We start from the raw sequence: 25609 nt of genomic DNA on the forward strand, positions 1-25609 counted from the left end.
TATCTGGATGCCACAACCTAGCAACATCTTTTGAGGCTCAAAATTATTTTCCTCTCATTATTTGATGGTACCATATAGAGAAACTCAGGACTACTATGAATGAGAAAAACAGCTGATTTTGATGAAAATTACCATCACCACAATAGTCAATGAAAATAGTTAAATATTTATAACTAGGAGCAACATATTTTTAGTTTTTGGTTTTTGACAAAGTAATAAATGAACAGGGTACAAAAAAGTTACAAAACTGAAAAATCCCTGTCCATTCCTATCACCCAGCTACCCAGTTTCTCTCCCCAGAAACAACCATCCGTTTCTTTGTTAAGAGGGTGATCTAGTGCAGGCTGTCTGAGCCTACATGGAATAAAGAGAACATCTACATGAGAAAAGGAGCTGCAGTAGCAATGGGAAACCAGTCACATAAGGGGAGCTATCAAGTAAGTAAATACATTAAGGATAACAGGAGTTAGATTTCTCTTAGTCGGTGAAGAAAGCTACAAACATGGAAAAGAAGGAACTAGAATGAAATGAAACGTATGGTGTTGGACTGAAATTGGAGGTATCAGTATAAACTCACAGTTTTCTATACACACAGATAAAGATATAGAAATACAGTTATATAGAGGGGTGTATATACATGTGTATGTGTATCTCCTAGCTCAACAGTCCCCAATCATTTTGGCACCAGGGACTGGTTTCACGGAAGACAAATTTTCCACTAACGTAAGTTGTAGGGGATGGTTTCAGGATGAAACTGTTCCACCTCAGATCATCAGGCATCAGATTCTCATAAGGAGCACACATAACTACATCCCTTGCTCATGTAGTTCATAATAGGGTTCATGTATCTATGAGAATCTAATGTCACCACTGATCGGAGAAGCAGCTCAAGTGGTAATGTTCGCTTGCCTGGCCTCACCTGCTGGCACAGCCTTGTTCCTAACAGGCCACAGACTGGTACTGGTTGGCAGCCTGGGGACTGGGGACCCTTGTGCTACCTTGTCTACTCTAAGAAGGCCTGGGAGTAGTGAGAACTGAATAGTGATAAGTAATGTAGTATCCAGATCTTGGTTTCTAAATCCCATACTCTACTAAAAGAAAGCAGGGCTCCCTGGAGAAATGGCTGATTTGAGGCTTGGGATAGGGAAAGTATGAACTGAGCCTGGAACATCTTAAGCCAGAAAGAAAAGACAGTTTAAAGAATGATGGAAGCATGCAAAAAGCCAGTCTGCAGGCACTACCATTAGCTAAATCAGGGCCAGTTTGAACATGTAAATAATGATAGTAATTATAATCCAATAAATAAATTAGAGAATAATGAGTCCATAGTGATTTAAATGAATGAATAAACTGCAAATATGATGAAGAACAGGATAACTTCCATGGTCCCAAATTGCCCTCCCCACAAATAACTTATTAATTACAAAGGAAAACAAGTGGCTTTACAAGCCTAACTAGTATCTCTATTGGGAAAAATCTAAATTGTATGCCACCTGGTAAGATTCAATAACGAGAACATAGTGTTACTTCTGAGATATTCCTATCAAAAGACATGTAGCCTGAATATGAAAAATACACATAACATGCATAATGCAAATAGGACATGAAACAACACCAGTCAAGCAACAATGAACATTCTATAAAATAATCGGACTGTCATCTTGAAAAGTCATGAACATCAAGGAAAGAATGTCAAAGTCATGAACGTCACGGAAAAATCAAGTAAGTATTCCAGATAGAAAATGACTAAGGACTCATATTAAATAAATGCAATCTGTAATTCTGAATTCGATCCTTTCTCTACAAAGGACATTATTAGAACAACTAGTAAAACTTGCAAGGGATCCAAGGACTAGAGGGTAATAATCAATCAAAGTTAATTTTCAGATTTTGATGACTGTATTACAGTTATATAGGATGATGCCCCTTTCTTTTTTCTTTTATTTTTTTGAGACAGAGTTTCGCTTTTGTTGCCCAGACGAGTGCAATGGTGTGATCTCGGCTCACCACAACCTCTGCCTCTCAGGTTCAAGCAATTCTCCTGCCTCAGCCTCCTGAGTAGCTAGGATTACAAGCAGGTGCCACCACGCCCAGCTAATTTTGTATTTTTAGTAGAGACAGGGTTTCTCCATGTTCCTTAGGCTGGTCTCAAACTCCCGACCTCAGGTGATTCACCTGCCTCAGCCTCCCAAAAGGCTGGGGTTACAACAGGCGTGAGCCACCGTGCCCAGCCAATGATGCCCCTTTGTATAGGAAATACAGATTGATGTATCTGTGGTGATAGAATATCATGTCAGCAACTTCCCCTCAAATTGGTCAGAAAGAAAGGGTTTTCTTGCACTGAGGGAGGGAGGATATCACTAGAATACAAGTTCTCTTTCTAACTTTCTCCCTTTTGTACCCCAGTGCCTTATATGCATTAGGTGCTCAACAAATGCTTGTTGATTTGTTGAATGAAAAAAAGAGAAATCACTGTGGCTGCCATGTGAAATCAAAGACAGCACAGAACTGGGAAGGAATGGGCATGAAACAAAACTTTTAACAGATAGTGAAAGAAAGAGAGAGCTAGAAAAGGTGACGTAGAAGATGCAGCCAAGAGAGAGTGACCCAAGATGGCCAAACAGACACAACTCCTGTGCACCACACCCAGAGAGAGAAAGAGATGCAGAAATCCAGAAATCTCCTAGCTCCAACCAAGATACCAGGTGCCTTTCAACGGGTCTGGTCCGATGACAAACAAAGCCCACACAGGGCAGACCAAGGCAGGGAGAGGTGCTGCTTCACCCAGAAAGTGCATCTGACCAGCGAGTTGGAGGCTCCCCCTCTGGCGCTCCAGTCCAGATACAGCGCTTCCCTAAAGCCTCAGTGATACAGAGAACAGGGAATCTTTGCCAGTCAAGCACCGGGAATAACAAGCGTCGAGTTGAATGACAATCCAGGACAGTGTCCTGGATTGGTGCACAGACATAAACAGACGCATAAGTCCAAAAGGCAGCCAGGAGAGCCTGCAGACTGAGCTATTGCCCCCTTCCCCTGCCCGGAGAGAGAGGGAGCTGTAAGCGGGAGCAGCTGGGCGGGCCCCTACCCCATGATGGGAGACAGAGGAAGCTGAAAGGGGGAGACAGCCCCATGTGGCTGGGTCCCTACCCTCCCCAATAAACCTCAGAGGGCTGAAGCTCTGACTCTAGCAGGTTGTGCAGCCAGTGCTACACTCTGAGCTGAACCCTGAAAGATCCAGCCCAGTGGAGGAAGGGCACAACCCACCATTAAAGGGGTGGGACTAGGCTACACGTTTTAATAAAAAACACAGGAAGCCTATGTAGCAACAGGACGGCGTTCTTGACAACCCAGCAGCACCTACAGGTCAGCGGAAGAGGCTGGCCTAATCTCCCAGTATAAACAAAAAAGACACAGGAAGCTTCCCTAGTAACCTGAAGGAGTTCCTAGAAACCCAGTATCTCCTCCACAGGCAGACAAGCGACCTCATCAAGCAGCTCCCTGACACGACAGCTAAGTAAATCCACAAAGATGGGAAAAAAACAGCACAAAAAAGATGAAACCATCAAAGACCAGAACACCTCTTCTCCTTCAAGGGATCACAACTCTTCAACAACACAGGATCACAACTTGACCGAGGAGTGCAATGAACTGCCAGAAACAGGCTTCAGAAGGTGCATAATAACAAACTTTTCTGAGCTAAAGGAACACGTTCTAACTCAATGCAAGGAAACCAAGAACCTTGAAAAAAGGTTAGATGAAATGCTAACTAGAATAATCAGCTTAGTGAAAAACATAAACGACTTGATGGAGTTGAAAAACACAGCACAAGAACTACGTGAAGCAAACACAAGTTTTAATAGCTGAAATCGATCAAGCAGAAGAGAGGATATCAGAGATTGAAGATCAACTCAATGAAATAAAAAGAGAAGGCAAGACAAGAGAAAAAAGAGTGAAAAGAAATGAACAAAGCCTCCGAGAAATATGGGATTATGTGAAAAGACCTAATCTACGCTTGATCGGTGTACCTGAATATGATGGGGAGAGTGAATCCAAGCTGGAAAACATGCTCCAGGATATTATCTAGGAGAACTTCCCAAGCGTAGCAAGGCAGTCCAAATTTCAAATTCAAAAAATACAGAGAAATCCACAAAGATACTCCTCAAGAAGAGCAACCCCAAGGCACATAATCATCAGATTCACAAGGGTTGAAATGAAGGAAAAAATGCTAAGGGAAGCCAGAGAGAAAGGTCAGGTCACCCACAGAGGGAAGCCAATTAGACTCACAGCGGATCTGTTGGCAGAAACCTTACAAGCCAGAAGAGAGTGGGGGCCAATATTCAACATCCTTAAAGGAACTTTTAACCCAGAATCTCATATCCAGCCAAACTAAGCTTCGTAAGTGAAGGAGAATAAAATCCTTTACAGACAAGCAATTACTGAGAGATTTTGTCACCACCAGACCTGCCCTACAAGAGTTCCTGAAAGAAACACTAAGCATGGAAAGGAACAAGTACCAGTCACTGCAAAAGCAAACCAGCTGTCAAAGACCAAAAATGCAATGAAGAAAATGAGTCAACTAACAGGCAAGAAAAACAGCCAGTAACAAAATGGCAGGATCAAATTCACACATGACAATATTAACATTGAATGTAAACGGCCTAAATGCCCTACTCAAAAGACACAGACTGGCAAACTGGATAAAAAGTCAAAACCCATTGGTGTGCTGTATTTGGGAAACCCATCTCACATACAAAGATACACATAGACTCAAAATAAAGGGATGGAAGAAGATTTACCAAGCAAATGGAGAACAAAAAAAAGCAGGGGTTGTAATCCTAGTCTCTGATAAAATGGAATTCAAACCAACAAAGATTAAAAGAGACAAAAAAGGATAGTACATAATGGTATAAGGATCAATCCAACAAGAAGAGTTAACTATCCTAAATATATATGCCCCCAACAGAAGAGCAGCCAGATACATAAAGCAAGTTCTTAACAACCTAAACTGAGATTCAGACTCCCACACAATAATAGTGGGAGACTTCAACACTCCACTGTCAGTATTAGACTGATCAACGAGACATAAAACTAACAAGGATGTCCAGGACTTGAATGCAGAGCTGGACCAAGTGACCTAAGAGACATATACAGAACGCTCCACCCCAAATCCACTCAGCACCACATCTCACTTACTCTAAAACTGACTACATCATTGGAAGCAAATCACTCCTCAGCAAATGCAAAAGAACGGAAATCACAACAAATAGTCTATCAGACCACAGCACAATCAGATTAGAACTCAGGATTAAGAAACACACTCAAAGCTGCACAACCACTTGGAAACTGAACAACTTGCTTCTGAGTGTCGACTGGATAAACAATGAAATGAAGGCAGAAATAAAGATGTTCTTCGAAACCAATCAGAATGAAGACACAACTTACCAGAAACTCTGGAACACCTTTAAAGCAGTGTCTAGAGGGAAATTTACAGCAATAAATGCCCACATGAGAAGTGAGGAAAGATCTAAAATTGACACCCTATCATCAAAATTGAAAGAGCTAGAAGAAGATCAAAAAAATTCAAAAGCTAGCAGAAGACAAGAAATAGCTAATATGAGAGCAGAACTGAAGAAGATAGAGACACAAAAAACCCTTCAAAAAATCAGTAAATCCAGGAGCTGATTTTTTGAAAAGATCAACCAAAATAGACCGCTAGCCAGTTTAATAAAAAAGGGAGAAGAATCAAATAGATGCAATAAAAAATGATGAAGAGGATATCACCCCGATCCCACAGAAATACAAATTACCATCAGAGATTACTACAAACAGCTCTATGCACATAAACCAGTAAACCAGGAAGAAATGGATAAATTCCTAGACACGTGTACTCAAGACTAAACCAGGAGGAAGTTGAAACCCTGAATAGACCAATAACAAGGGCTGAAGTAGAGGCAGCAATCAATAGCCTACCAACCAAAAAAAGTCCAGATCCAGATGGGTTCACTGCTGAATTCTACCAGATGTACAAAGAAGAGCTGGTTCCATTCCTTCTGAAACTGTGTCAAACGATACAAAAGGAGGGAATCCTCCCTAACTCATTTTATGAGACCAACATCATCCTGATGCCAAACACAGGCAGAGAGACTCAACTGAAAAAGAAAACTTCAGGCCAATATCCATGATGAATATCGACACACAAATCTTCAATAAAATACTGGCAAACAGATTGCAACAGCATATAAGAAGCTTATCCATCACGATCAAGTAGGCTTCATCCCGGGGATGCAAGGCTGGTTTAGCATATGCAAATCCATAAATGTAATCCATCACATAAACAGAACCAAAGACAAAAACCACATGATTATCTCAATAGATGGAGAGAAGGCCTTTGACAAAATTCAACAGCCCTTCATGCTAAAAACTCTCAATAAACTAGGTATTGACTGAACGTATCATAAAATGATAAGAGCTATATATGACAAACCTACAGCCAATATCATACTGAACGGGCAAAAACTGGAAGCATTCCCTTTGAAATCAGGCACTAGACAAGCATGTCCTCTCTCATCACTCCTAATCAATACAGTATTGGAAGTTCTAGCCAGAGCAATCAGGCAAGTAAAAGAAATAAAGGGTATTCAATTAGGAAAGAAGGAAGTCAAGCTGTCTGTATTTGCAGATGACATGATTGTATATCTAGAAGACCCCATCCTCTCAGCCCAAAATCTTCTCAAACTGATAAGCAACTTCAGCAAAGGCTCAGGATACAAAATCAACATGCAGAAATCAAAAGCATTCCTATACACCAATAACAGACAGAGCCAAATCAAGAGTGAACTCCCATTTGCAACTGCTACAAAGAGAATAAAATACCTAGGAATACAACTAACAAAGGATGTAAAGGACCTCTTCAAGGAGAACTACAAACCACTGCTCAACGAAATAAGAGAGGACACAAACAGATGGAAAAACATTCCATGCTCATGGATAGGAAGAATTAATATCCTGAAAATGGCCATACTGCCCAAAGTAATCTACAGATTCAACGCTATCCCCATCAAGCTACCAATGACCTTCTTCACAGACCTGGAAAAAACCACTTTAAACTTCATATGGAATCACAAGAGAGTCCACATAGCCAAGATAATCCTAAGCAAAAAGAACAAAGTTGGAGGCATCACACTGCCAGACTTCGAACTATACTACAAGGCTACAGTAATCAGAACATCACGGTACTGGTACCAAAGCAGAGACACAGACCAATGGAACAGAACAGAGGCCTTGGAAGCAACACCACACATCTACAATCATCTGATCTTTGACAAACTTGACAAAAACAAGCAATGGGGAAAGGACTCGATGTTTAATAAATGATGTCGGGAAAACTGGCTAGCCATATGCAGAAAGCAGAAACTGGACCCCTACCTGTCACCTTACACTAAAATTAACTCCAGATGAATTAAAGATTTAAACATAAAACCTAACACCATTAAAACACTAGAAGAAAACGTAGGCAAAACCATCCAGGACATAGCCATAGGCAAGGACTTCATGACTAAAACACCAAAAGCAATGGCAATCAAAGCCAAGATAGACAAATGGGATCTAATTAAATAGACAAATGGGATCTAATTAAAATTCAGAGCTTCTGTGCAGCAAAAGAAACCATCATTAGAGCGAACTGGCAAGCAACAGAATGGGAAAAAATTTTTCAATCTACCCATCTGACAAAGGGCTAATATCCAGAATCTACAAAAAACTAAAACAGATATACAAGAAAAAAACAACCCCATTCAAAAGTGGGTGAAGGATATGAACAGACACTTTTCAAAAGAAGACATATATGAGGCCAACAAACATATGAAAAAATGCTCATAATCACTGGTCATTAGAGAAATGCAAATCAAAACCACATTGAGATATCTCACGTCAGTTAGAATGGCAATCATTAAAAAATCTGGAGACAACAGATGCTAGAGAGGATGTGGAGAAATAGGAACACTCTTACACAGTTGGTGGGAGTGTAAATGAGTTCAACCATTGTGGAAGACAGTATGGCGACTTTCTCAAGGATATAGAAATAGAAATTCCATTTGACCCAGCAATCCCATTACTGGGTATATACCCAAAGGATTATAAATCGTTCTACTATAAAGACACATGCACAAGTATGTTCATTGCAGCCCTGTGTACAATAGCAAAGACCTGGAACCAACTCAAATGCCCATCAGTGATAGATTGGACAGAGAAAACGTGGCACATATACACCATGGAATACTACGCAGCCATAAAAAACGATGAATTCGTGTCCTTTGTAGGGACTTGGATGAATCTGGAAACCATCATTCTCAGCAAACTGACACAAGAACAGAAAGCCAAACACCGCATGTTCTCACTCACAGGTGGGTGCTGAACAATGAGAACATGTGGACTCAGGGAGTGGAGCATCCCACACTGTGGGCAGTTGGCTGGGGTAGGGGTGAGACAGAGGGGGATGGAGAGGGAGGGAGGGTGGGAAGGGGAGGGATAACATGGGGAGAAATGCCAGATATAGTATGCACCTAAAGTAAAAAAAAAAAAAAAAAAAAGAAGATGCAGCCAAAAGAAATAAGAAGAAATCTAAAGTGTTATATTTAACAAAAGAGAATATTTCAAGAAGGAAGTGAAAACCGGAGTTACATGCTGCTGAAAAGTCAAGTCAAATAAACAGAAAGTATCCATTAGACCTACAGATATTGAGATACCAGTGCTATGTATATAGTGGAAGCTAGATAGGTGGGTTGAGGAGTGACAGAAGGTAACTGAGACACTGAATGAAGATTTCAACTGTCGAGAAGGTTCACTTTAAGGGAGGGAACAAATAGTATGATAGATGATATGGAATAAAGGGGTTCAGAGAGGTTTGTCTTAAAGTGGGAGACTTTTGGACATATTTAAATGCTAGTGGAGCATACAGTCACTGAGATAAAGTTAATGACATAGGAGAGAGGAGATAATTGAGAATACAGGTTTTCTGAATTCTATACTGGAGTCTGTCACAGATATTCAAATATTTCAGAAGTTCTTAATTTAGAAAAGTCAGTGATTTTGAAAGTGATATTGTTATTCATTAGAATTCTAGAATTCTCTAAAGTAAAAAATGTCATAAAATTCTCTAGCCCCATATGATTCCCAAAGAAGTTAGGTGACTGACTTACGTGCTCAAGGTCACATGCCTATTATGTGATACAGCTATGAATCAAATTCTTCTGACTTTAAATTGCATGTTCTTTCCATGATTGCAGGGTGACTTTAATATACTGATCTGGGCAGCAGTTTTTAAATTGAATTCTGGAGAAGTGTATATGCGGTCGCAAGGGTTGTGAAGGTAGAGAGAGGAAGGAGATGCGGACTGGAGAAAGAGGCTGTGTTCCAGAACTCTGGAATCTCAATTTCTATTTTACAAAAGCTGACCTTTTATCCATTTAATAAACTAGACTCCTAATTGAGACTTTATTAAAAAAAGGAAAAGATTTAGCTGCGAGGAAAATAATGCAAACCAAGATCAAACAAATGTGTAAATATATATATATACTTTAAAATATCCTTACCGGGTGATAGCACTGAACAGTCCACGGATACGTGCTTTATGTCGAGCTACAAAAGCTTCCGTATAAATTACTCCTCTGTTATCAAGATCAATATGTCCGTTGATAATTCTACCAAGTCGCTGAGTTAGTGCCTGGGGGTACAGATGTAATTTTTTATTAATTTAAAAGAATTACACATATGCATTTGCATAGTCATACTCAATTCATGCTGCATGCTGAAGTACCAATCATGATTGAGAGATTTCAACAAGCATACATTACAAGATATATAAATTAAAGTGAAGATGCAGTATCTAGAAAAGTTGACAATCTCATAGCAGAGCCAAGAAATGAGTCAAATTGCTTGCTCACATGTTAAAAGGTACAGCTATCATATTAGCTCTTGTTAATGAGGACTACTTCTAATATAAAATAAAAATAATTAACTATAAATATGATGATTATTTGATATGATGGTTTCTAGAAGTAGGCAGCTTCCAATATATAGATAGCCAAGACATACAAATGGGTCTTGGAGAAGACCCTTTCTGGAGCTGCTAACACTAACAGACAAGTATAAATGTTATTCCAGATTCTGCAATATAGGGAAACATAAGACCTCAAAACTTATTCTCTCTGATGCAAATTTATCCCCGTCCAGAAGATCTATACAGCAGATGATCTGACTTCTTGGTAACCTGCTTTTAAGTTCAACAGAGTATTTCCCCATAGCTACAATAAGACTGGCGTCAGGTAAATCTGAAATGAGTTTGGACATATTTCACATCCTAAGTTAAATCTACTCAAGTCAGCTCAGCTGATATTTTTATGATATTGAAAAATGTTTTTCAAACAACTTAATGAGCTTTTAGAATACTGCCATATTCAGAATGGAACTGAAAAATATTAAAAACTATATATGTTTCTAACATATATTCAGAAACAGTTTTATAAGAAATCATTTGGATTTGAGCTGGATACATTAAAGAAGTATTTTTAAAATATATTTGTTTTCCTGTGATTAACATGTTTGCTCATGTAAAATAGAACTTCAGCTCCTGAAATAGTATATAAAACAGATCTATAGTATAAATGGTATTTTAAATGGAATTAGGGAAGCTCATTTTCTTAATATGAGTAAGTAAATCTGCTTGTATTATAAATTAATCTCATGCAATAATAGTTTGGCAAATTTTACAAGCTGGCATTTCTTAAGGTGATAGATACCTTTTCCCTTGTTTCAGTAAATATAAAACAGAACTAGCATTTATTTAGTGCCTCTACTGTGTCAGACATTTCCCTAGGTTTCAATGAAGCCTACAAAAAAGACAATATTTCCTGTTTTACAGCTATGTAATTTGAAGCATAAAAGAGATTAAATGATTTTCTTAATGTCAAATAAGTAAGAAGTGGTACAGACAGTATTCAAATCAAGGTCTTTTAAAAACTTTAAAAGCCTATGCCCTTTCCACTCTACCAAATGAATTTCTATGATCCTTTTAAAAAAAAAAAAAAAAGCAAACAAGAAAATAGTCTATATTTTCAGGCAGCATTGTTGTTACACATAAGATATTTGAATATTGACACAAATACCTAAAATTAAGATTCCTTGGTTCTTCTTCTCATCATACTGACAGTTTAGAAGAGGATAAATGGTGAAATCAAAAGATGTTGGCACTACTGACATTTGGAACAAGAAAATTCTTCATTGAGGGGGATATCCTGTACATTGTAGGATGTTTAGCAGCATCCCTGACCTTTACTTACAAGATGCCAGTAGTACCCCCTATAAATTATTATCTTCATAAATTATTTCTTAAACTGGGCAATCAGAAATGTAATATCCTGGTTGTGATTTTTATATAGCTGGTATCAAAAGCATTAAATAAATCTATGCGTTTATTATACATTTGCTAACTGCATTAAAGCAGTCCTAGAGCTTAGTCTACAGTTTTAGGATGTCTCTCAGTTCAGAAAGATTATAACATTTTTAAAGTGTCTCCTTAGAACCATTAACGTAGTAGAAGTACCCCTCAAATATAATGCTATAACATATATCAAGTCAGATACCTTTAATAAATCAACTGATAGTAAGGAAGCCTAGTTTTTTTCCCTTTCCATTCAAATTCTTTGTTTAAAATTCTTTGCAAAAAAGACACACTGCATTATTATAAAAAAAATACCTGTGTCAGAAAATTTCCAGGAAGATCATAGGTTTTACACAGTTCTGATATGGTGACCTGACCACTTTCTTGCAGTTTATCATTTACTTCTTCTGCTAACCAATCCAAGTAATTCCTAATAGTGAAAAAAAGAAAATAATGGAAAAAGAGTTAGGAATGTTTTTTTCTCTGTTTGCTCTGTTTTATGTTTAATTTCTTTTGAAATGAGGTATGCCCCAAAAGTAATGAAGTGTGTGTGCACATGAACACCATTCATCACTCATATTCTAAAAATTATTTTCTCATCAGTGTAGCTAAATGTAAAGATTAATAAAAAAATACATGTTTTTTTTTTTCTTTTTTTTGAGTCAAGGTCTCACTCTTGTCACCCACGCTGGAGTGCAATGGCACAATTATGGCTCACTTCGGCCTTGACCTCCTGGGCTAAAGCAATCCTCCCACCTCAGCCTCCAGAGTAGCTGGGACTATAGGTGCAAGCCACTACATCTGGCTAATTTTTTAATTAGCAAACTTAATTAGTGAAATGGGGTTTTGCCATGTTGCCCAGGCTGGCATGTTGGGATTTTTTTTACCAGTGGAAATTTGTATTTGATTTTCATTAACATTTTTGGAACAAATTTGCTCTCAAAGTTAAGATTATATGGGAAAGAATGTAAAAGTTATGTTTTATATTTTCCTATTAAGGTAATAAGAAAAAAACAAAAGTGTATATTATTTTCAAGTATTCCATACATTAACACTGAATTTTTTTTTTTTAATTTGAGACAAGATCTTTGTTATGTTACATAGGCTGGTCTCAAATTCCTGGGCTCAATTAATCCTCCAGCCTCAGCCTTCTGAGTCGCTGGGATTACAAGTACATGCTACCACATTCAGCTTAAGCACTTACTTTTTAAGTGAAATAATCCTTATCATGAAAATCCACACTGTAAGAGTTCTAAATGAAATGTCTAACTGGCCATCATTGGCCTAAATTTAAACACTATTTAAAAAAGAAAAAGAAAGAAAATTAACAAAGTGCTCCTAAATTTGTACTTTATTGTACTTACTCATCTATCAGTTGTCCCAACACTAACTGAACATGCTTTTCTGATTTAATAATGTCACCAATTCTATTTTCAATATGAATCAGGTCCACATTAATTACCTGGAAAAACAAATACAAATTATATTAGTGATAAGTTTGTATTGTTTCTTAAGCTTGAAATTATACACTTAGAACTATATATTTTAAGAAATTGCTGGCAGGACATGGTGGCTCATGCCTGGATCTCAGCACTTTGGGAGGATGAGACGAGAAGATTCCTTCAGTTCAAGAGTTTGAGACCAGCCTGGGCAACATAGGGAGACCCCCATCTCAAAAAAAAAAAAAAAAAAAAGGAAAGAAATTTCTTATTCTTATTCTTAAATTTTGCATTGATCTGAAATAATGCAAAAAGCATTAGTCAAATAAAAAATTAGAGGTGTATTGCTTATTTATTTTCAGTTCTAAAGAATTACACTATTACTTGCCAGTAAGTTTATGTTAAGCAGTAAATTACATATTCATCTAACAGATACCATTTCACAGAAAATTTGCTGGCTTCTTGTGTATAGAGTACCTTGGTATAACATATATATTTGTATTTTTTTAAAATAGCTTATACTTTTAAAAATATCTATTACTTCCATATACTAAAAACATATAAACATGAAACTGGTGATTTTTCTCCCAAAATTACATAAACTCTATATTTACATAAAATAACTATGAATTTATTTTTTAAAAAATAAAGAAAAAGCCAACTGGAAAAGAGTTGGCCAACTTTGTAATAAAGCCAACTTATTAAATCATTTCAATAGATCAGAATTTATTAAATCATTTCAATATATCAGAACTTATTAATTCAGTGTATGAGTGAGGGTTATATAACTATTTCTTTATAAACACTATACAAAATATGATACCAGCATTAGTGAATACTTGAACAAATTAACAGTATCAAAAAATTGAGAAATCAAAGCAAAAATTTTATAAATTTAAACCTACCTGTTGTAGATCAACAATGTTTACTCGACCTTTAAAGAAAAGACATTCATTTATTTTAAATGATGTATGAGTACATACCAACCCATAACTATTCTAACATTTAAGTTTTGGTCAAAGTCCTTCTGCCTAGAACAGAGAGCCAGAATAATTAATATCTTCAAATACACACCATTAGCTGATGGCTAAGTCTTCATGGCTGAAGCCATAAGCAATAACTTACTTGCCAAGTTTTTTTTTTTTTTTTAAAGTAACATCAGGCCAATTATGAGCATCAACTGGCACACAAATTGGCTATATTTGTGCAGTGTATTCATTTCCCTTCACAACTAAGAATTTATCTACTGTGATCAAAGAGATATTGACAACTAAATTAAGATGAACTTTTTCAATTATTTGATATTACAAGGTAGGTTTCTACATATCAGCGTAAGAAAATCTGTTAAGTATTTCAAATTATAGCTCATATTTTAAAGGCACTATGAAGAAAAATAGAAAATAAAACAAAGATCAATGTTACACTGGTAATATGTAATGAAGAGATGCTTTCATAGTTGCTTCTATTTTAATCAAACAGTTTTCAAATATGCTTGGTAGTTTGTTCAAATTTTAAGAGGACAAAGGAAACCAACTTTGTGTCTGCTTTTAATAGCATTTCATACAATATGATTGGTATAGCACCACACTGATTTGAGTTACCTAATTTGTAAGTACAAGTAAGCCTTAAAAAGAAATACAGCCCTGATTTTCAAAAATCTATAATCCCGTAAGATAGTGTCCCCCTTTACAATTACCACTTAATAACAGGCAGCTGAATACCCTTCCCTGAGTCATGCAATAATGAATTATAAAAAGAAAAAAACCCCAACAATTCACATATAGTACACATAAATCAAAATTATAAAATACTATTTTGTTAAGTGATAACATTTGAGTTCATTTAAATTAATGACCAGGTTAGCATGAACCAAGCAAAAATATTAAGCCTATCAAATTAACAATTAAAAAGGATATCTTATAATCTATAAGTAATTTATTATACAATTACAGTTTTAGGGATTTTTTTTTTTTGACCCTTCCAAAAATCCAAGGAAAAAAACACTAAAGAATTACCTACCACCTCGGACATGTAGCTCATCTCTCATTTCTTTACTAATTTGGGCTGGAGTAATATACTCCTTTCCATCAAGTGTATGAACTACTTCTAGCTGTTTCTGAGCAATCAATTTATTAACAATCTCAATGCAGTTCCGCTCGGACAACCTGAGGGAAAGAAAAAAAGTTTCAAAAGTCCACCTGATACACTGGTGCTCAATAAAATTAACACAATGTATGAAAACAGGCTTTTAAAAAGTTTATGTAGAGTCACTAACTTCTACATCACAAAATCTATATTTTCACTAGCTGATTTAATAAGTTGAAAAAAAAAACTCTCCAGAGTAAGTAGGTTTACATATACTTAAATCATTTATTTAATTGGTACACATCATTCATTAAAAATACCAAGTCGGTCGTCTTTTCCACACCCGTTTCCAATCTTCAACTCTGAATAGAAAATTGAAGACATTTACTTGGTAGGGAAAAACAAACAAACAAAAAACATGCCCTACTTCAATGTCCTGTTTAATCAGAATTTTCTTTTAAATTATGTGCATAATTGCCTCACTTACACACTTGGTCTGCAAGCAGGCAGGGTATCTGGCCTAGTAAAACCATAAGCGCTACTGTTAATTACGAGTCCTAGTTTGCTATCAGTGGTAGAAAACACAGCTGAGGATCGCTGTCTTCAGGCTCAAAAGGAATAAAACATGGCAGGTAGGAAGTAGTCAAAGAAAAGAGAGGCTTCCATTAGCGTTATTTTAAAAAGCAGAGTTAGGCTCCTCTGAACACATCCCCCAAAGGTTAGTGGGTTTGTAGAAAATGTCTGTGCCCTGAAGCCCTAAAAATGACAGATAGGGTCATGGGTCTAGCCCTAGGTCTGTTACGAGAGACAAAAAGTCAGAAAGTTTTAAGGGTCAATATACTATTTGCCAAGTACTGTATTGGGGGGTTACTCTCTCCTTTCGAGGTCACTCTAGATCAGGAAGTGTATAATAGCTAAGATGTCACAGTGATTTGGTGGCTGGTGGGTGAGGGAGGGTCAGAGGAACGCTCAATTTATTTTAAAGGCAGTTCGAAGTCAACGGCCCCGTCCAAGGTGGGGCAGGGCACGCCAGCATCTCACTGTGGCGGGGCTGGGGGTCTCCGGGGTGTCCTAGGCTGCAGACTTCCCCAGACTTCCCCGCAGAGCCCTGAACTAGGAACTGCGATCCAGGCTCGGGGGAGGGAGGAGGAGGGAATGGTGATAAGGAGCGAGAAGATCCCGGATGCAGGGCGGCGGATCTAAAGTCCTAGATACAGGCGTGTCCGCCCAGGGCCTAATCTGGGCTCCACAAAGAAAAGGGAGGGTTGGGCACCTCTGCGTGGCCTCTGCGAACTGCGCCCGCTGGAAGTCGGCCGCCAACCGCCTAATCTCTTCCCAGGCGTCCGCCATCACGGCTTGACTCGCGGTAGACGCGGAGGAACTGCAGACACGTCAGCCGACACGCAGTGGGAGGAGAAGACTGGAGGAACGGGCCGCGCGGAGGGACAAGAAGCTCCACCCCGACGCAGACGCCGAACGCTTGCACCGGAGGCGGGCGGCGGGCCGGAGTTACCTTGGTTGGGTCTCCGCGCTGGAGGTTCTTTCCTGAGGCTGGCGGGGCTGCGGCGACTAGAAAGCTTGTGCGCTGGGGTTTCTGGGGAGTCATGGGCAGGATGCAGGGCTCAGTAAAGTTTAGTGTAAGAACTTTGTTTGCATCATCCCTAATATTTCCGCAGAGTAATAGTTGTATTAGCTACTTTTCTTTTTTCTTCTGTACTCCATTTGTTTTGTGGGAGAGTGCAGAGGGATAAGCCTGTGCCTAAGATTGGCGCCTCTCTTTTCTAGCGGTTAACTCTGAGCAGTTTTGTACAGGGTATCGTGTTAATTTTTACATGCACCCAGAACAGTGTGCCTTTTGGGAGATACATGGGAGACACTACGGAAAGTAATTCCTTTTTTTTTTTGGCAGAGTGTATAAATTTGCATGTCATAAAGGCTGTATATTTGCTTTTGTGTGTTCTAGCTAGAGTCTTTCCTATTTCTCTTATTGCGATGATTAGCTTCATCAAATAATGAGGAAAATAAACATAAGTGTACTTGGCTATCAAGGAAACAGGGAAAGCAAAAACGTGTATCCTGCTTCCCTGTTGAGTATTTACTCAGATGTACCTTTCACTTTCTTTTTTATCTCTGTGAAAAGAAAACAAATCATGAGACCTCAAAATCACTAAGCTAAAAGGAAGAGTCAAACTGGGAACTGCTTAGGGCAAACCTGCCTCTTATTCTATTCAAAGTCATCCTTCTCACTGAAATAAATGCATGTCTGATTGCCTCCTTTGGAGAGGCCCATCAGGAACTCCAAAGAATGCAACTTTCTCTTACCTACCTAAAACCTGGAACCATCCTCCCCACTTGGAGTTGTCCCACCTTTCCGGATCGAACCAATGTTCATCTTACATGTATTGATTGATGTCTCATGTCTCCCTAAAATGTATAAAACCAAGCTGTGCCCCAATCACCTTGGGCACATGTCGTCAGGACCTGTGCTGTGTCATGGATGCACATCCTTAACTTTGGGCTAAATAAACTTTCTAAATTGATTGGGACCTGTCTCAGATATTTGAAGTTCATATATCTCACTCTTTACTATTTAAAAAATATGATTCCAGTTAGAAAAAATAGTATCAAGTATTTGATAGCACAACAGGGTGACTGTAGTTGTCAGAGGCATTTGAACAGACCAACTCCATCTCGAATAGGGGCTGGGTAAAATAAGACTAAAACCTACCTACCAGGCTGCATTCCCAGAAGGTTAGGCATTCTTAGTCACAGGGTTAGGAGGTTGGCAGGCAGAAAATACAGGTAATAAAGACCTTGGTGATAAAACAGGTTGCAGTAGTGAAGCCAGCCAAAACTCGCCAAAAACCAAGATGGTGGAGAGAATGACCTCTGGTCATCTTCACTGCTCATTATATGCGAATTATAATGTATTAGCATGTTAGAAAAAACACTCCCACCAGTGCCATGACAGTGTACAAATGCTACGGTAATGTCTGGAAGGGTCTAAAATGGGGAGGAACTCTCAGCCTTGGGCATTGCCCACAGCTTTCCTTGGAAAACTTGTGAATAATCCAGTCCACCCCTTGTTTAGCATGTAATCAAGAAATAAATATAGGTATCCTTAGGCCAGCAGCTCAAGTCACTGCTCCTTCTATGGAATAGCCATTCTTTTATTTCTTTGCTTTCTTTCTTTCTTTTTTTTTTTTTTTTACTGTTTTTCTTTCATTTAATTATTATTATTATTATTATTATTTATTATTGCATTTTAGGTTTTGGGGTACATGTGAAAAACATGCAAAGTTGTTGCATAGGTGCATTCATGGCAGTGTGATTTGCTGCCTCCCTCCCCCTCACCCATATCTGGCATTTCTCCCCATGCTATCCCTCCCCAACTCCCCCCTCCGCTGTCCCCCCCACTCCCCCGCAACAGACCCCCGTGTATAGTGCTCCCCTCCCTGTGTCCATGTGTTCTCCTTGTTCAACACCCTCCTATGAGTGAGAACATGTGGTGTTTGGTTTTGTGTTCTTGTGTCAGTTTGCTGAGAATGATGGTTTCCAGGTTCATCCATGTCCCTACAAAGGACGCGAACTCCTCCTTTTAAATGGCTGCATAATATTCCATGGTGTATATGTGCCACATTTTTCCTGTCCAGTCTATCATCGATGGGCATTTGGGTTGGTTCCAGGTCTTTGCTATTGTAAACTGTGCTGCAATGAACATTCGTGTGCATGTGTCCTTATAGTAGAACGCTTTATAATCCTTTGGATATATGCCCAGTAATGGGATTGCTGGGTCAAATGGAATTTCTATTTCTAGGTCCTTGAGGAATCGCCACACTGTTTTCCACAGTCGTTGAACTAATTTACACTCCTACCAACAGTGTAAAAGTGTTCCTATTTCTCCACATCCTCTCCAGCATCTATTTTCTCCAGATTTTTTAATGATCGCCATTCTAACTGGCGTGAGATGGTATCTCAATGTAGTTTTGATTTGCATTTCTCTAATGACCAGTGATGATGAGCATTTTTTCATATGTTTGTTGGCCTCTTGTATGTCTTCTTTTGTAAAGTATCTGTTCATATCCCTCGCCCATTTTTGAATGGGCTTGTTTTTTTCTTGTAAATCTTTTTTAGCTCGTTGTAAATTCTGGATATCAGCCCTTTGTCAGACGGGTAGGCTGCAAAAATTTTTTCCCATTCTGTTGGTTGCCGATTCACTCTATTGACTGTTTCTTTTGCCGTGCAGAAGCTGTGGAGTTTGATTAGGTCCCATTTGTCTATTTTGGCTTTTGTTGCCAATGCTTTTGGTGTTTTGGTCATAAAGTCCTTGCCTACGCCTATGTCCTGAATGGTTTTGCCTAGGTTTCCTTCTAGTGTTTTTATGGTGTTAGGCCTTATATTTAAGTCTTTAATCCATCTGGAGTCAATTTTAGTGTAAGGTGTCAGGAAGGGGTCGAGTTTCTGCTTTCTGCATATGGTTAGCCAGTTTTCCCAACACCACTTATTGAACAGGGAATCCTTTCCCCATTGCTTGTTTTTATCAGGTTTGTCAAAGATCAGGTGGTTGTAGATATGTTGTGTCGCCTCCGATGCCTCTGTTCTGTTCCATTGGTCTATATCTCTGTTTTGGTACCAGTACCATGCTGTTTTGATTACCGTAGCCTTGTAGTAGAGTTTGAAGTCCGGTAGTGTGATGCCTCCTGCTTTGTTCTTTTTGCTTAGAATTGACTTGGCTATGCGGGCTCTCTTTTGGTTCCCTATGAAGTTTAAGGTGGTTTTTTTCCAGTTCTGTGAAGAAGGTCATTGGTAGCTTGATGGGGATAGTGTTGAATCTGTAAATTACTTTGGGCAGTATGGCCATTTTCACGATATTAATTCTTCCTAACCATGAACATGGAATGTTTCTCCATCTGTTTGTGTCCTCTCTTATTTCGTTGAGCAGTGGTTTGTAGTTCTCCTTGAAGAGGTCCTTTACGTTCCTTGTTAGTTGTATTCCTAGGTATTTTATTCTCTTTGTAGCAATTGTGAATGGCAGTTCATTCTTGATTTGGCTCTCTTTAAGTCTATTATTGGTGTATAGGAATGCTTGTGATTTTTGCACATTGATTTTGTATCCTGAGACTTTGCTGAAGTTGCTTATCAGTTTCAGGAGATTTTGGGCTGAGGTGATAGGGTCTTCTAGATATACAATCATGTCGTCTGCAAATAGAGACAATTTGACTTCCTCCTTTCCTAATTGAATACCCTTTATTTCTTTTTCTTGTCTGATTGCTCTGGCTAGAACTTCCAGTACTATATTGAACAAGAGTGGTGAGAGAGGGCATCCTTGTCTGGTGCCCGATTTCAAAGGGAATGCTTCCAGTTTTTGCCCATTCAGTATGATATTGGCTGTTGGTTTGTCATAAGTAGCTTTTATTATTTTGAGGTACGTTCCGTCGATACCTAGTTTATTGAGAGTTTTTAGCATAAAGGGCTGTTGAATTTTGTCGAAGGCCTTCTCTGCATCAATTGAGATAATCATGTGGTTTTTGTCTTTGGTTCTGTTTATGTGGTGAATTACATTTATAGACTTGCGTATATTGAACCAGCCTTGGACCAAGCAAACCTAATAGACATTTGCAGAACTCTCTACCCCAAATCCACAGAATATACATTCTTCTCAGCACCACATCACACCTACTCTAAAATTGACCACATAATTGGAAGTAAATCACTCCTCAGCAAATGCAAAAGAACGGAAATCATAACAAACAGTCTCTCAGACCACAGTGCAATCAAGTTAGAACTCAGAATTCAGAAGCCAACCCAGAACCGCACAGCCTCATGGAAATTGAACAACTTTCTCCTGAATGTTGACTGGATAAACACTGAAATGAAGGCAGAAATAAAGATGTTCTTCGAAACCAACGACAACTAAGACACCACATACCAGAATCTCTGGGACACATTTAAAGCAGTCTCTAGAGGAAAATATATAGCAATAGGTGCCCACATGAGAAGAAAGGAGAGATCTAAAATTGACACTCTATCATCAAAATTGAAAGAGCTAGAGGAGCAAGATAAAAAAAACTCAAAACCTAGCAGAAGACAAGAAATAACTAAGATCAAAGCAGAATTGAAGGAGATAGAGACACGAAAAACCCTTCAAAAAATCAATAAATCCAGGAGCTGGTTTTTTGAAAACATCAACAAAATAGACAGACCACTAGCCAGACTAATAAACAAGAAAAGAGAGAATAACCAAATAGATGCAGTAAAAAATGATAAAGGGGATATCATCACAGATGCCAGAGAAATTCAAACCATCATCAGAGATTATTACAAACAACTCTATGCACATAAACTAGAAAACCTGGAAGAAATGGATAAATTCCTGGACAGTTGCCTCCTCCCAAGCCTAAACCAGGAAGAAGTCGAAACCCTGAATAGACCAATAACAAGGTCTGAAGTTGAGGCAGCAATTAAGAGCCTACCACCCAAAAAAAGCCCAGGTCCAGATGGGTTCACAGCCGAATTCTACCAGACATACAAAGAGGAACTGGTACCATTCCTACTGAAACTATTTCTAATAATCCAAAAAGAAGGAATCCTTCCCAAATCATTTTATGAGGCCAACATCATCCTAATACCAAAACCCGGCAGAGACTCAACAAGAAAAGAAAATTACAGGCCAATATCCATGATGAACATAGATGCAAAAATCTTCAATAAAATACTGGCAAGCCAAGTGCAACAGCACATCAAAAAGCTTATCCACCATGATCAAGTAGGATTCATCCCGGGGATGCAAGGCTTTTTTTTTTTTTTTGAGACGGAGTTTCGCTCTTGTTACCCAGGCTGGAGTGCAATGACACGATCTCGGCTCACCGCAACCTCCGCCTCCTGGGTTCAGGCAATTCTCCTGCCTCGGCCTCCTGAGTAGCTGGGATTACAGGCACGCGCCACCATGCCCAGCTAATTTTTTGTATTTTTAGTAGAGACGGGGTTTCACCTTGTTGACCAGGATGGTCTCGATCTCTTAACCTCGTGATCCACCCGCCTCGGCCTCCCAAAGTTATTTCTTTGCTTTCTTAATAAACTTGCTTTCACTTTATGGATTTGCTTTCAATTCTTTCTTGCACGAAAATGCAGAAACCCTCTCTTGGGGTCTGGATTGGGACACTTTTCTGGAAACATAGTCAATAATCATTCAATTGTACATTTAAAAAACAAAGCACAAATGGATTGTTTGTAACGGGAAGGAAATGCTTGAGGTAATGGATACATTTACCCTGATATGATAATTACATGCTGTATGCCTATATCAAAATATTTCATGTACCCTATAAATATATGCAGCTACTATGTACCCACAAAAACTAAAAGCTAAAAAATTTAAAAAATAAAAATATTTATTTTAATCATGTATTGATAGAGTTGGTAAGGGGGGTCTATTTCAATTCCTTTTCCATCTAAGGACATTGCTGTGGGCAACTCAAATCCAACGCCATAAACATATTTATCTATTAAAGTTCCCAGCTTTATTTAAAAGACAGGAACTCAGTCATAAAATCCTTCACTAAGTACTGCCAGAAAATGGCAATGGCTAGCTGATGATGGACCAAGAGGGAAAACAAGAGAAGTCAAAAAGGTAGTTTGGAAGATGGTAGGTAGTGTGGTTCCAGAGAGCATCAAGCTTCAGAACAAGCAGAAACATGCATTCCTAAAACACATATTTATTAATTATCAGATGCCACGGAGCACAGTGGGAGATAAGGCAGATATGATCTGGCCGTAACAATTTAAAAATCGAATGAAGCAAATTAAAAAGATAAGTACTTACCATAAAAGTGTAAAAATTCTAACAATAAGGAAGTTTAGGGTAGTATGTGCCGACTTGGCAGCCAAACTTCTTGCTTCTCTTATGAGACTCTCACAATCAGACTGCAACTTACTTTTTGGCAACATCTCTATTGCTGCACAACACATGGAGAATAGTCTGCTGTATCCTAGCCTCACTAAGCTCTTTCAGTACCCCATGTTTTTACTGGAATGCCTGCCCACTTCCTCACGCCCCCAACCCTCACCTCCACTAGACCCTCCGAGGTCATAGAAAAATAGAATAATAAACTCAGAAAGGCTTTTCAAGTTATCCATGCTAGTGTTTTACCTAACGCAGGAATAATTTCTTTGCAAAGGCCCTGGCAGATTATTTAGTTTTTGCTTGGATTCTTAAGGTGATGAAGTGTTCCCTTTTTTGAAAGGTAGATGAATCTATTTTTGGACAGATGTAACTCTTAGAAATTTCTTCGCTGTACTGCTAAAGCAAGATCTGTTTCTCTGTAGCTTCCATATGGTTTCCTTGAGTGATAAACAGACTGACTGTAATATATCTTTCCCCTGACAGCCCTCCAAGTATCTGAAGCATGTCCCTCCTACCCCTGTTTTTTTTTTCTAAGTTAAGCATCCCAGTTACTTCAATTCTATCTCCTGACGAGAGTCTCAGACCTCTTAATATTCTGGCTGCCCAATCAGAACAAAGTTGTTAAACTCTAGTTTGCTGGTGTCAATTTTAAAAAGTAATGTCCAGAAGGAATATTGTATTTTACTTGTAGTCTGATTGGAACAGATGACAGACAGTGAGATTAATTTTGTTAGATATTTTACCTTTGTAAATTGGACTCTTGGCCTAAATTGAACCAGTAATGAACTGTGTCTGCCTGGTATTTATCGAAATTGCTATCAAACCAGGTTTAGTCTACTCTGTAGCTGAAACAATTAATTTTATTTGATAAATGTCACCTTGGTAGTTTTGACCCGTTCATTCATTTATTAATTCATTGTTTCAACAAATACTTTTTGATGTCAGCTGTATGGTAGTCTTTGTTATACCGAGATTACCACACAGGACAAGTTATTCCAAGTAGTTGAACAATTTGAGGTCATTTCAAAATGTAAATCTAACATTCAACATTGTTATTTCTGCATCACCTGCCATCTATAAGTTTCATAAATATGATATCTTTATTCAATTAATAACAAAATTGATTAGTAAAAAATCAAGAACATATTCTTGTAATAAGCTGGTGATTTTGATTCATTATTATTCTAGATTTAAAAGTTTTTGGAGGCTGGGCGCGGTGGCTCACACCTGTAATGCCAGCACTTTGGGAGGCCGAGGCGGGTGGATCATGAGGTCAAGAAATTGAGACCATCCTGGCCAACATGGTGAAACCCCATCTCTACTAAAAATACAAAAATCAGCTGGGTGTGGTGGCATGCACCTGTAGTCCCAGGTACTTGGGAGGCTGAGGCAGGAGAATTGGTTGAACCTGGGAGGCAGAGGTTGCAGTGAGCTGAGATCGTGCCACTGCACTCCAGCCTGGCACCTGGCGACAGAGTGAGACTCTGACTCAAAAAAAAAAAAAAAGTTTTTGTAGATAGAGAACATGTAACAGTCTGATTTATTAACTTTCTAGAAGAGAGTTAATATATAATTCAGAGTTTGATTGTCTTATATGCTGTATTTCTCTTTTTGTCCCAGGGAAGATCACAGAATGCCACCTTGCTTGTGGAATTATAGAATCCAAATCTGTAAGTTTTACAGGGAGTAATTTTTTAAGACTTACTCTTAAGGAACTCATACTGATTCCTGATAATCATCATTTTCTTAATCTAGATCCTACAAAGCCATCCATTTAATCATTTGTTTTAGAATGTTTCCTGCTTTCCTATATATTTCTTTTTCTTCTTAGCTTAAAACAAGGTTTAAACATCCCTTTTGATATTTTTAGGTTTTGTCGTGGTGTAGGGAACAAAGTTCTGCTCACTGTGAACTTTGCCCTGTAGCAGTAAATCAATAACTGGCATCATTTCTGCTTCGTATTGTTTTATCACTTGAACATCATGTTTGTAGTCTGATAAATGAAGCCAAATGCATGTGAATACTTTGTAAACTATAAAATTCTCCATGCATATATATACATATATATGTGTGTGTGTATATATATATATTTCTGCCCCCACTTATTTCTCATTGATGTTACTTGTGATTATATTGTCAGAATTCCATTTTAGAGTCACATTTTTGTGAAAATTGTGCTGAAAATATATTTATTTATTTTTTAAAAGCACTAAGTATTCTTTTGTTCCCAATAAACAAATTCTATGTAATCTTTTCTGGTTCTGTTTTTTTTTCCAATATCTTCACAATATTGTATTTAGAGCCAGATTTATCAGCTGCAGGCATCTCTTTCTTTCCTGTGTCTACTTTTTCACAGTATAACTCTCAGGCAAAATGATAAAAAGGCAAATTCACAAAGGAACAAGTGAGTGTTCTTGTCAGTGCTTGGGTTCCATTCTCAGAGGAGCTAAAAATTCTTCTATTTCATCAACAAAATGTAATTTAAAGGTATATATTACCAGCTTGTATCACTGCTAAGGCAGTGGTGTGTCACTGTAGAGCACATAGTCCCAAGAACATATTCTAAGGAAATATATAGTTATAGCTATGCTTCCTGCCAAGCAAGGAAAAACCCAGATTGGCTTAAATCTCCAGGAAAAAAAAAACTTGTATCCCTATTCTTTATCTCTTAAACCTTTTCTTTTCTCCATCTTCTCTTTCTTTTTTCCCCAGGTCCGCCTCCTGCCTTCACAATTTCCTCCTCCT

At 38.3% G+C, this 25609-nt stretch overlaps 1 protein-coding gene across 1 annotated transcript in view; it reads right to left on the bottom strand.

The window, feature by feature from the left end:
• The window catches only part of UFL1 (UFM1 specific ligase 1), a 56642-nt gene extending 40264 nt beyond the window's left edge, over positions 1 to 16378 (bottom strand). The window contains exons 1-6 of the mRNA XM_012444280.3: positions 16235 to 16378; positions 14896 to 15041; positions 13782 to 13810; positions 12802 to 12899; positions 11753 to 11867; positions 9591 to 9721 (exon numbers count right to left, since the gene is read on the bottom strand). Of these exons, the coding sequence (XP_012299703.1) occupies positions 9591 to 9721; positions 11753 to 11867; positions 12802 to 12899; positions 13782 to 13810; positions 14896 to 15041; positions 16235 to 16311 (596 nt within the window). The 5' untranslated portion in view covers positions 16312 to 16378. The remainder of the gene's footprint in view (positions 1 to 9590; positions 9722 to 11752; positions 11868 to 12801; positions 12900 to 13781; positions 13811 to 14895; positions 15042 to 16234) is intronic.
• Between the last annotated feature and the right edge of the window lie 9231 nt (positions 16379 to 25609).

The sequence above is a fragment of the Aotus nancymaae genome, unplaced genomic scaffold, assembly GCF_030222135.1.
Source record: "Aotus nancymaae isolate 86718 unplaced genomic scaffold, 86718_ANA_hifiasm-v0.15.2.pri h1tg000040l, whole genome shotgun sequence".
NCBI classification, from domain to species: domain Eukaryota; kingdom Metazoa; phylum Chordata; class Mammalia; order Primates; family Aotidae; genus Aotus; species Aotus nancymaae.